The sequence below is a fragment of the Bos javanicus genome, chromosome 23 (genome assembly GCF_032452875.1).
Source record: "Bos javanicus breed banteng chromosome 23, ARS-OSU_banteng_1.0, whole genome shotgun sequence".
Taxonomy (NCBI): domain Eukaryota; kingdom Metazoa; phylum Chordata; class Mammalia; order Artiodactyla; family Bovidae; genus Bos; species Bos javanicus.
The window spans coordinates 23,100,508-23,111,974 of NC_083890.1; the positions used below are offsets into that span (position 1 = coordinate 23,100,508).

General features: G+C 39.5%; 1 protein-coding gene across 1 annotated transcript in view; it reads left to right on the forward strand.

Moving 5' to 3' along the window:
- The window catches only part of TFAP2D (transcription factor AP-2 delta), a 59,925-nt gene extending 58,460 nt beyond the window's left edge, over positions 1-1,465 (forward strand). The window contains exon 8 of the mRNA XM_061398397.1: positions 276-1,465. Coding sequence (XP_061254381.1) covers positions 276-495 — 220 coding nt within the window. The 3' untranslated portion in view covers positions 496-1,465. The remainder of the gene's footprint in view (positions 1-275) is intronic.
- Positions 1,466-11,467: the final 10,002 nt, after the last annotated feature.

Consider the following 11,467-nt stretch of genomic DNA (forward strand, 5'->3'; position numbering starts at 1 on the left):
ACTGCAGTCCATGGGGGTCAAAAAAGCATGGGACACAACTCAGTGACTAAACAACAACAATCAAGTCTATTAATGACATATTATAACAAATAGACCTAAACTTCTTATCATTCAGAGCATTGACTTGTGTCTACCTTCCACCATGCTTGGCACCATTTAGGAATAATAAATGCTTTTTAATGTAATGTTCCAGATTAAATGGGGAGGGAGGGATGATTTGTTATCCCATATCCTGCCAATTGCTCATCTCTTTTTCTACTGTTTCTCATTTCCAGTTTGATCACTCATGGCTTTGGGACCCCAGCAATATGTGCAGCCCTAAGCACTTTCCAAACAGTCCTCAGTGAAATGCTGAACTACTTGGAAAAACACACGACTCACAAAAATGGTGGAGCAGCAGATTCTGGCCAAGGACATGGCACCTCGGAGAAAGCCCCCCTGCGGAAAACTTCAGAGGCCGCCGTGAAAGAGGGCAAAACCGAAAAGACAGACTAACTACATCAAACAGAATCTATTTCCAGAGAGTCTTGCTGCTGATATTTTTTCTAATTTATATATCATTGAGGGTGATTAATCTTCAGTGGACAAAATCTCTGCCCTCCCCCAGCCCTCCATAAAAAAAAAACAAAAATGGAAATGAAAAATGAAACAAAAAAGGACAAAATCAAAAAAAAAGACAAAAAAAAAGGAAAACAGCAGTGTAACTGTGTGATAAAGTTGTCACTTTTTAATTTATGTTATGATAAACTCCTTTTGTGCACGTAATTTATTGTTCCAAATTATATACATCACAATTTTTAAGCACTTCTGGACTTTGGAGAGGCAGCACATGCTTTTTCACATCTAACTGATGCACTTTCTTATCCAACTCTGTAGTTAGGGATCAGAAAGCATGACCAAACTGGAACCCACCACCAGCGCCCACAGTGCCCGTCTTTCTCCACTTAATCCCCTATAACAAAGAGTGCCTCTTTCCACTAAATAGACCAATTTGGCGATCAATCCATCAATAAATGCTTTGGGAACTGAAAAGGGCATTCATGAATCTTTGTCCTGTGAACTGACAGCAATTTTAAAATCTTGGTCACCGCTAGCCCACTTAACTACCAGTGCCTTGGTGGTATTAAAAACTCCAGAAAACTCTATCCCCTCTTCATGTGATTATTCCCACCCCATCCTAAGACCAATTTTTTAAAAGAAAAGACTCAGCAGAATGTTTAAGAGATAAGAGATGTCCTCTTCCATCCAATCTCCTCACATCCCCAGCCTAACAGTTTAAGGAAGCAGACGGCACATAGCAGGTCAGGGCAAGATGGATATAGGAAAGGGTAGCTCGGCTACTTAGGCTTCCAAAGAAAAGCTGTGGTAGTGTCTCACCTGGAAAAGCATGAGAATAGGAACAGCACTGTCCAGGAAGCCCTGCCCCTCAGAGACAGGAGAGGAGCCCAGGGAACTCGTGGAGGCCCCTCGAAGTGTTGGCGGCCAATGATTGTGTGGTTATGACAGCCGCTCTTCTTTTTCTGCCTTTGTCGTTCTTCTACCTGCCAGTAGCTGTGTTCTAAACCTTTAGAGGCTCAAAGCATTCAGGTCTGTGTTCAATAAAGAAAACGAAAACACAGTGATCAGAGAAGACTTTTGCTTTTAAGATGCTTCCTTTTTTCATAGCTTGTTCTTAAGCCTTATTGTCCTTTAGTTAAAACACTGAAAACAGGAGGTTCCTGGCTGCAAAGTCCAGGGGCTAATTGAATGAAAGTTCAGTCCATTAAAACCTGAATGTGTAGAGAAACCTAATTGGCACCACATAGTACTAACCTTTCTACTGTTAACAGTTCTCAAAGTTGTAAGCAAATAAAAATGTAGGTCATCATCAATGAAAAATATCATTTAAAAAACACGTGAACCTCTGACATTGTTTAGCATGAAAATATTCTCCTCTCGTTAACATACATCAATTACTTTCAGAAAGTCTCGGCCACAGTATAACCCCATAAGGAATATTATTATTATTTTTAATGGAAAGGAAATTGCTTGAGAGTTTTCATCAAGAGATCACAAGAAAATGTTTTTTACCTGATAATTCTTAAAATCATTTAACTTTTATCTTCAATCTTGTACAGAAAAGAGGAACATAACCAATGGATATTTAAATTTTCTAGATTAAATTCCGTTAACAAAAGACCCTAATAAGGGATTCTATAATAAAGCGGTTTTATAGTTAACGCAGTAGAAGAGTTTAAAGAAAATGTAAAAGTAATGCATTGTGACTTCGTGTGTTTCTCTAGTTCCATTTTTTAAAATCTTACCGTTATTCATGGCTTTAAATTTTTTTAATAAAATAGAATAAAAGCTGAGATTCTGCTGCAGTTCCAAATTTCATCACAAAATAAATTGATTCCATTTTACATGAAAATTCCCATATTGTAAAATATATACATGAAACAAAAAATGATGACTATTTCAGTTTAATAAGTAGTAGGAAAGCTATATGCAGATAATGCGGGCTACTTATTTCCTTAATGAAATTTCCACATTGACTTTTATTCCTTTTATTATTAACATACATATGTACTTAATATGGCATTTTGATATGCATATCTGCTAGGTGCTTAATGTAGTTATATACCATGTCAAATGTTCACCCATAATCAGACAAAAAAATTAGATCCGGCTTATAGTACCAGCTTACTTCACCCATAGATGTAACTAGTTGGGGTTCTTAACACCTCATTGGGGTGTTATATTTATTAACTTTGGAAACAGAAGTATAACTATAACTACAGTGCATATTATTTACCAGGATTTTGGGTGTCTTCAGAGCCTTAAATGGACAGCACCCATCATTTAACTTAACCAGCCATTAGGACATAAATGAATCAATGGACTGGTCATGTTCAGAGTAATTATTTATCATATTTAATAGACATTGTTAACATGCCAACTTTTACCTTGTATATAATAGGTACTCAACACTTTTTAAATAAATGAGTAAATGAATGTGTGTGTGTTCTTTGTCCAAAATGGGCCAAAGGACCTTTTACTTTTGATTTTTTTTTTTTTTTTGATACCCATTGCTTCAATCTGGCTGGATTCTTCCAAGGTAGTTTATGGATAACACTTTTTATTTGAGTAAGAAAATATTTCCACTCTATCACATTAGTTGCAATTAGGTGCATTTAATATAAAACAATAAAAGCAACAAGGTAAGTATCAGAATGTCCACAGAAGTAAAATTATCATCATTATCAGTATCATAATTTATAGCAAAGGAAGAAAGTTCACCAAAATCTGATTTTCAGTGTTTTAGTAAGAAAGCAATGAAAAAGCTTTCTAGATTAACTATTACTGGCCCAGGCATTTTGTCCAAACCTGTCATTGCTGCTGCTGCTGCTGCTGCTAAGTCATTTCAGTTGTGTCTGACTCTGTGTGACCCCATGGACTGCAGCCCACCAGGCTTCTCCGTTGCTGGGATTCTCCTGGCAAGAACACTGGAGTGGGTTGCCATTTCCTTCTCCAATGCATGAAAGTGGAAAGTGAAAGTGAAGTCACTCAGTCGTGTCCAACTCTTAGCAACCCCATGGAGTGCAGCCTACCAGGCTCCTTCATCCATGGGATTTTCCAGGCAACAGTACTGGAGTGGGGTGCCGTTATTAGAATTAATAAACTTGTGAAAGATTGAGCCAAACTCCCACAAAAAGAAATGTTTGTTTTAAAGCCATTTCAGTAACCAATTTAAATGCCATTTCCATGGTTATTTCACTGGAGTTATTTTTTAACTTAAGTTTAGGGTTCTCTCAAAGTAAACTCTGAATTATTCTATATTTTCTTCTCTGGAAAGATCAGAGCACAGGAAAAATATCTAGTCTATTCTCCTGCATCCTTCTTTCCAGATGCTTTTAAAAAGGGTAATTCTTTCTAGTTTTGAGGTTCCTTTTTTCTTTCCCATCTGTGAGGGTGTGTTCTCTTCAGTGTCTAAGACCAAACATGACCTTTAGCATAGATGAGCGTCCAGACCCTGTCATCTGGCGCTTTTAAAGTAAACGTGTCAATGAATTATCCTTGTTAAGATGAGTAAAGCAATGTAATTCCATTGCCCTATATTTTCTTTCTTTTGGGTTTCTTTGGAGGTGTTTTTGATCAGTAATTTTTTAAATGTATCAGCATCTTTTACACAATGAATATGCCATCTCCCTATGAAAGCCAAGTCAATATATGAGAGGTGGCCTGAGATAGTGACTAACAGCATAGTGACTAAAGCCAAATTACCTGGGTTCAGATCATGAACCTTTCGTTTGCTTCTGTGTGATCTTGGGCAAGTTGCTGAAACTTTCTGTGTCTCCACTTCCCCATCTGTAAAATAAGGATAATAATAGATACCTATTCACAGAATTACTGTCTGAATCAAAGAGTTGACATATCCAAATTGCCAAGAGCAGGGGCGTAGCTACTGCTACTTGAGTATTAGTTGTTGTCATTCATACTTAGAGTTGGGACAAACCATACTTTTTATCTCCTCAGTTTATTGAATCCTTTCTATTATATATGTCAGGCTCTGTCTGAGAGACTGAAGATGGTGGGATTAAGTGTTTTTCTTGAGGGTTTCTTGCGGTCTCCTATGATGATCCCAGCCATTAGAATATGGTTAGCATCCTGATGTAAATGTGCTCAAGTTACTCCGACACAAACCAGACCCAGGTCCAGGAGATTGTGGGGAGGGAGGGAAATCAAGGAGGGGGTTGTAAAGGTGGAAGGGAAAGGTAGAAACCAGAAATAAGAGATTTTACGGTTCTGGGTAAGTTAAAAACATTTAGGGCAGGATGTGATTTTTGAAGACTAACTGATGTTGCTTGTATTTCTGGTTATTTTTTCCCTCCATTTGCAAGGGCACCTAACAAGTTGCCCATACTGCCTCAGGGAAGGACCAAGTGGATGCAGGCAGCAGAGCCGTTGCACCACTCTACAAGTTTTCAGTTGCAAAACCCTAGGCCCTGAGGAGGACTTGAGGGTTTCTGTTTCGTTTTGTTTTTTTCAGGTGTGGCACGCAGGATCTTTAGTTGCAACATTCGAGGTCTAGTTCCCCGATCAGCTGTGGAAACTGGGCTCCCTGCATTGGGAGCGTGGAGTCCTAACCTAGGGAAGTCCTAGGACTTGAGGTTTAAAAGTCAGTCAGGACCTTTATCTTTCTCCTCATACACTCATACACACACACACACACACATACGGCAGCCCAAAAAAATAGTCCTCAGGCTGACAAAAGAATGAGAGGATAAAAGAAGCATTGAAGAAAGGTTAGTGATCATTGCATCCCTCTAAGATGAGACCACATCCTGGGGGTGCAGGATGGAGAAAGAAGACCCGGCCCTGAGCAGAAGCTGGGATGCTGTCTATGTGGAGTGTGTCTAGGCAGACAGTTCTCAGACAACCTCACTGGGTTTTCCCCAAGAAGAGTCTCTCAGCATGGCCAGGAGAGACCAGGACGATGTGCATGTGAGCAGAAAACAAAAGCAGTAGCTATTCTGGCAACTCATAGAGATGAAGCAAAAAATGGATATTTCAGGCACACCCACAAGGAACCCAGGTAGCTGGCGAGCAGGGCAGGTTGGTCTCTAAGAAAATGGACAATCATAAATTATTGAGTGCCCTAGAAGTGTTTTCAGATTCACAGTGCCAGAACAAAGAGTGATAGGAGCAAAATATCTCCTGCATTAACACGGAAAAAGTCACTGTCACGTTCATAAATCCAGTGCATAAATCCTGTAAGCACGTTGCTAAAACCAAGATTTTAAATGAAAGAGCAATGCAAAACAAAACTGACAACTTGTTGTCTCATGCACAGCAGAGCATTCTTGGTACATAGTATCATATCCTCAAAAAGCACTGAAATGGGTATAAATGCTTATTGTTCCTAATTATCCTAATTATAAAGCCTATTTACTAGCAGTTGAGATGCTTTTTTTCTGGAGTAGTGGAGAAGGTATGGCAAAGCTGCATTTTCTTTCTGACTTCCTAAATGTTTTCTCTAATTAGTTAACTTCCATTTTATAGTGGATAAATTTTGCTTTCTTAATGAATAACAGAATTTCACTGATAATTATAGTCTTTTATCCTAGAAGATATAAAGCTATTATATTGGATTTGAAACAGAAGACTTATAATGATTTTATTGAAAGGGTTTTGGCGAAGATTGCCTGTGACTTTCTTAGAACATGTAAAAAAAAAAAAGCAGTATTATGCTCAGAGCACACTGTATATAAGTTTTTCCTCTATCGCCTGGCTACACTGAACAAAAGCATGTATTTAATTGTTATAAGGACATGTAACTCCTAGAACAAATAATAGTAACTTTGGGAATTCCAGATTTCTTTACAAATTGTTCAAGCTAAAATTCTAATTTTCAGCAATAGATCATATTAAATAACAGACTTTCTTGAACCCAGAAATTCTTCTTATAAAATCATTTCACTGTCATGATGAGAACGGAGACTAATCAAATTCATTCATCTATTTATTCACTCAACAAATACTCATTGAGAACTTAGTACATGCTAGTCACTACGTTAAATATTTAAAGATTCATATTAATTTCAAATCCTCATGCTCATTTCCAGTGGCTATGTAGAATTTCTTATTATGTACTTATTTTTTAGTAAGTCCTTGATCACAGAGTGAAAATACCTTATTTTGTGTTATGCATTTATTCATTTATACCCCTGGATTCTTTAAAAATAAGATTTAATACAGTTTTCAGGAACTTATACAGATAATAACATAATACAATTTAGAAACAGCTGGGAAACACAAACTGATCATCAAAAGTAGAGCCAGAAATAAAGTGAAAATAAAAAATAGAGTTATGAGTATATACTATAAGTGTGCTCTGTCACATTCAACTCTTTGTGACCCCATGGACTGTAGCCCGCCAGGCTCCTCTGTCCATGGGATTTCTCAGGCAAGGATACTTGAGTGGGTTGCCATTGCCTTCTCCAGGGGATCTTCCTGACCCAGGGATTGAACCCACATCTCCTGCATCTCCTACATTGGCAGGAGATCTTTACCACCGAGCCACTTGGGAAGTCCCATTTACTACAGGTAGGTAACAAATTTAATTCTAATAGTAAAATGGAAATTGATCATTTATTCAACTCACTGTGTTTGCACCTAAGACTAAGCCAAAACAATTGCTAGGCAGAAATACAACTATTTCTGACACTTAGATTAAGAGGGGGAAAGTCTTTCAAAAAAATCTTTGGGAAGGGAACAATGAACAACACTCTTTCAGCAGATTAGAGTTTCTCAAACTCAGCACTTCACTAATTTGAAATGAATTAACAAATCAACAAGTAATGTAAAGTACTATTATGGAGACAAGATGACAAAGATTTAATTTAGGCAAGGAGAGAGAAGGTAAACCTTACTAATGAAACGGAAAATAACTTGAAGGACGGTGGTGTTTAATCCATGGGGACAGTGAAGATCACCTGGTGGGGGAATAGCATGTGCTGAGACTTCGAGGAGGAAGAGAGCTTGGCATCTGCAGGAACAGTCAGAGGCCAGTGTGGCTCCCATGGGGTGAGTTAGGACCAGATGAGCCATGGGTAGGGGTGGAGATGAAATGGCAGGAATGTTCCAGACCTGTGGTCCAACTCTAGATTTTGTATTTCATAGTATGTGCAGTAGAGAGCCAATGAGAGTTTTTAATCCAGAAAAATGATGAAACCAGTTGGGGTTTTCAGTCCTCAAAGCCTCTTCCTATCTGTCCTTTAGAACCCTTATGTTTTTCTTTCTTTTTAGGGCTCCCTTCCAGTTGAAAACAGGTAAATAATTTTGGGAGCTTGGAAATAAATGTTTTAAAATCTCTTTAGAAAAGCAGGTGCATGTCTGTAGGATGAGGTGGACAAGGAGCATCGATGAGAATCTAGAGGGAGGCTGCCCAGCCCCCTACCCCTTAGACCTCGGGGTAAGTGTTATAATCTGCATCTTCAAAATCCTGAATTGCTGAAGTCCTCAGTGAAGATACCCAACCAAAGATCATGGCAGAGCCACTCTCTTTGATGTCTGAAGTTTCATATTCCCCAGGAGCACTTGCTGAGAGTGGGTCTGGCAACCAATTGATATTCAACTATTTGCCACATCATGTTTTATCTTTAGTATATGGCTTCCTTAGAAACTGAACTTGACTTTTCACTAGCAAGTATTCAGCAGCAAAAGTTCATCTCAAATTTTTATTTATTTTATTTTTTGGCCGTCCTGTGTGGCTTGCAGGATCTTAATTCCCTGAACAGAGATTGAACCGGGGCCCTCCACAGTGAAAGCATGGAGTTCTAACCACTGGACCCCCAAGAAATTCATATGAACTTGACATTTTAGATGTATTCCAAGCATTTTTGGAAACCATAGTCAAGTGTGTTTTTGTTTGTTTTGCTTTTAATTGAGATATAATTTACAACATTTTATTAGTTTCATGTGCCCATTATACTGACCGGATTTTGTATGTATTGTGAAATGAGCATCATGGTAGTCCTAGTTAACACCCGACCATCCACAGTCAAGTGTTTTGAATGTTTTGAACATGTCTGTGAATTGAACTTAATTTTCTGTGTAAACGAGGTTGACAATTTCCTCAAAGAGGGGTGAAAAGAACAGTATTAGAGACTAAACCTGTGTTAAATAAAAACTGGTTTGAACTTAGTTAAGGAGAAACTTCATTCAAAGAGATCATTGCTGGATGGGAAGGGGGACCTCTTGCAGGAGGGAGACACCCCAGCTGGAAGGTCTGCAGGATTTCAATGGTCCAGCAGAAAAGGACTTTTTTTTTTTTAATTAAATTTATTTTAATTAGAGGCTAAGTACTTTACAATATTGTATTGGTTTTGCCATACATCAACATGAATCCACCACGGGTGTACACGTGTTCCCCATTATGAACCTCCTTCCCACCTCCCTCTCTGTACCATCCCTCTGGGTCATCCCAGTGCACCAGCCCCAAGCATCCTATATCCTGCATTGAACCTGGACTGGTGATTTGTTTCTTATATGATATTATACATGTTTCAATGCCATTCTCCCAAATCTTCCCCCTATTCCCTCTCCCACAGAGTCCAAAAGACTGTTCTATACATCTGTGTCTCTTTTGCTGTCTCGCATACAGGGTTATCGTTACCATCTTTCTAAATTCCATATATATGCGTTAGTATACTGTATTGGTGTTTTTCTTCCTGGCTTACTTCACTCTGTATAATCGGCTCCAGTTTCATCCACCTCATTAGAACTTTAATAAGAGATGGAGAGTAAATAAGGCTAGAAGGAATCTGGGGTGGGGGAGGACGTGGAGTGATCGACAGTTCATCCAGGAATGCCTCTTCTTTGGGTCAGCTGATTCTCGGAAGGGTTGTTAAGGAGGGCTTGTACACTGGCTCAGGTTGAGAGTAACCCAAAGTTCAAGAGTTTGTGGGAAGAAACCAACTTCACTTCACTTTGGTCAAGTCAGGTATTTTGTTCAGATTAGTCAGTGGGTACAAACTGTTCAACCCATCATTTATGAGACAAAGAATGAGAATATGGAGGGTGTGTGTCTGGCATGGCCAAAGGTCAGTGAGGGGATACCTGGGTCTTATCAAAGTCACATGGGGAAGTGTGTTTCTTGGCAGTAATGCATTTCCCGAAAGCAGAAGAGAGGGAGGATTTCTTAAACATTGCTGTTTCCCAAGAACACGGGTTTCCCATAAAGTTTAACACTGTTGGACGAATGTGAGTTGCTCATTGTGACCCCATGGACTCTTTGTGACCCCATGGACTCTTTGTGACCCCATGGACTGAAGACCGTCAGGCTCCTCTGTCCATGGGATTCTCCAGGCAAGAATACTGTAGTGGGTTGCCAGTTCCTTATCCAGGGGATCTTCCCAATCTAGAGATGGAACCTGGGTCTCCTGCATTGCAGGCAGGTTTTTTTTTTACCACCAGGAAAGCCCAGTGAGATGCATGAGATTGCTCTCTAAATATGGGGCCTGGCCTAAGAAACTCCAGCTCACATCTTCTTAGTTTTTAAAACTATAAATATTCCTGTTGTAACCAGGTAGGACCCTATGGGGCCAGGACAGGCCTTCCCCCATATCCTCTGCTTTAGCTCATTTCTGAAGTACCTCAGTTCAGTTCATTCACTGAGCCATGTCTGACTCTTTGCCACCCCATAGACTGCAGCACCCGAGGCTTCCCTGTCCATCACCAACTCCCAGAGCTTGCTCAAACTCATGTCCATTGAGTCAGTGATGCCATCCAACCATCTCATCCTCTGTCATCCCCTTCTCCTCCCGCCTTCAATCTTTCCCAGCATCAGGGTCTTTTCTAATGAGTCAGTTCTTCGTATCAGATGGCCAAAGTACTGGAGTTTCAGCTTCAACATCAGTCCTTCCAATGAGTATTCAGGACTGATTTCCCTTAGGATGGACTGGTTGCATCTCCTTGCAGTCCAAGGGACTCTCAAGAGTCTTCTCCAATACCACAGTTCAAAAGCATCAATTCTGTGGCACTCAGCTTTCTTTATAGTTCAATTCTCACATCCATACATGACTACTGGAAAAACAATAGCTTTGACTAGACCAACTTTTGTTGGCAAAGTAATATCTCTACTTTTTAATATGCTGTATAGGTTGGTTGTAGCTTTTCTTCCAAGGAGCAAGCACCTTTTAATTTCGTGGCTACAGTTACTATCTGCAGTGATTTTGGGGCCCCCAAAAATAAAGTATCTCACTGTTTGCATTATTTCCCCATCTATTTGCCATGAAGTGATGGGACCAGATGCCATGATCTTAGTTTTCTGAATGTTGAGTTTTAAGCCAACTTTTTCACTCTCTGTTTTCACTTTCATTAAGAGGCTCTTTAATTCTTGACTTTCTGCCATAAGGGTGGGGTCATCTGCATATCTGAGGTTATTGATATTTCTCCCAGCAATCTTTATTCCAGCTTGTGCTTCATCCAGCCTGGCATTTTACATGATGTACTCTGCATATAAGTTAAATAAGCAGGGTGACTATATACAGTCTTGACATACTCCTTGACTACTCCTTGAAGTACCTAGATTATAGTATTTGATGCAAATTTCCTGAGTTGTTTTGCAGATGAGAAAACACCTACCAACTGGAAGATGTTAACTACTTGATCACCATGAGCACATAGCCCCAGGTCTGCTGGAGCCAGGGACTGACAATGATAACCTCTGTGATGTACCATTAGCCAATCAGATAGTTTTGCACAATCTGACAAAGTACCCTGCAACACCTGCTCCCTCACCTGACTTTTAAAAATGCTTTGCCAAAACCCTTGGGGAGTTCCAGACTTTTTAGGGCATGAGTCACATGTCTCCTTGCATGGCTTTGCAATGAACTTTTCTCTGCTTTCAGTTTCTTTGTCCTCACTGTGTGTTGGGCATATGAATTTACATTAACTCTGTGATATCCAGAAATAGAAATATTGA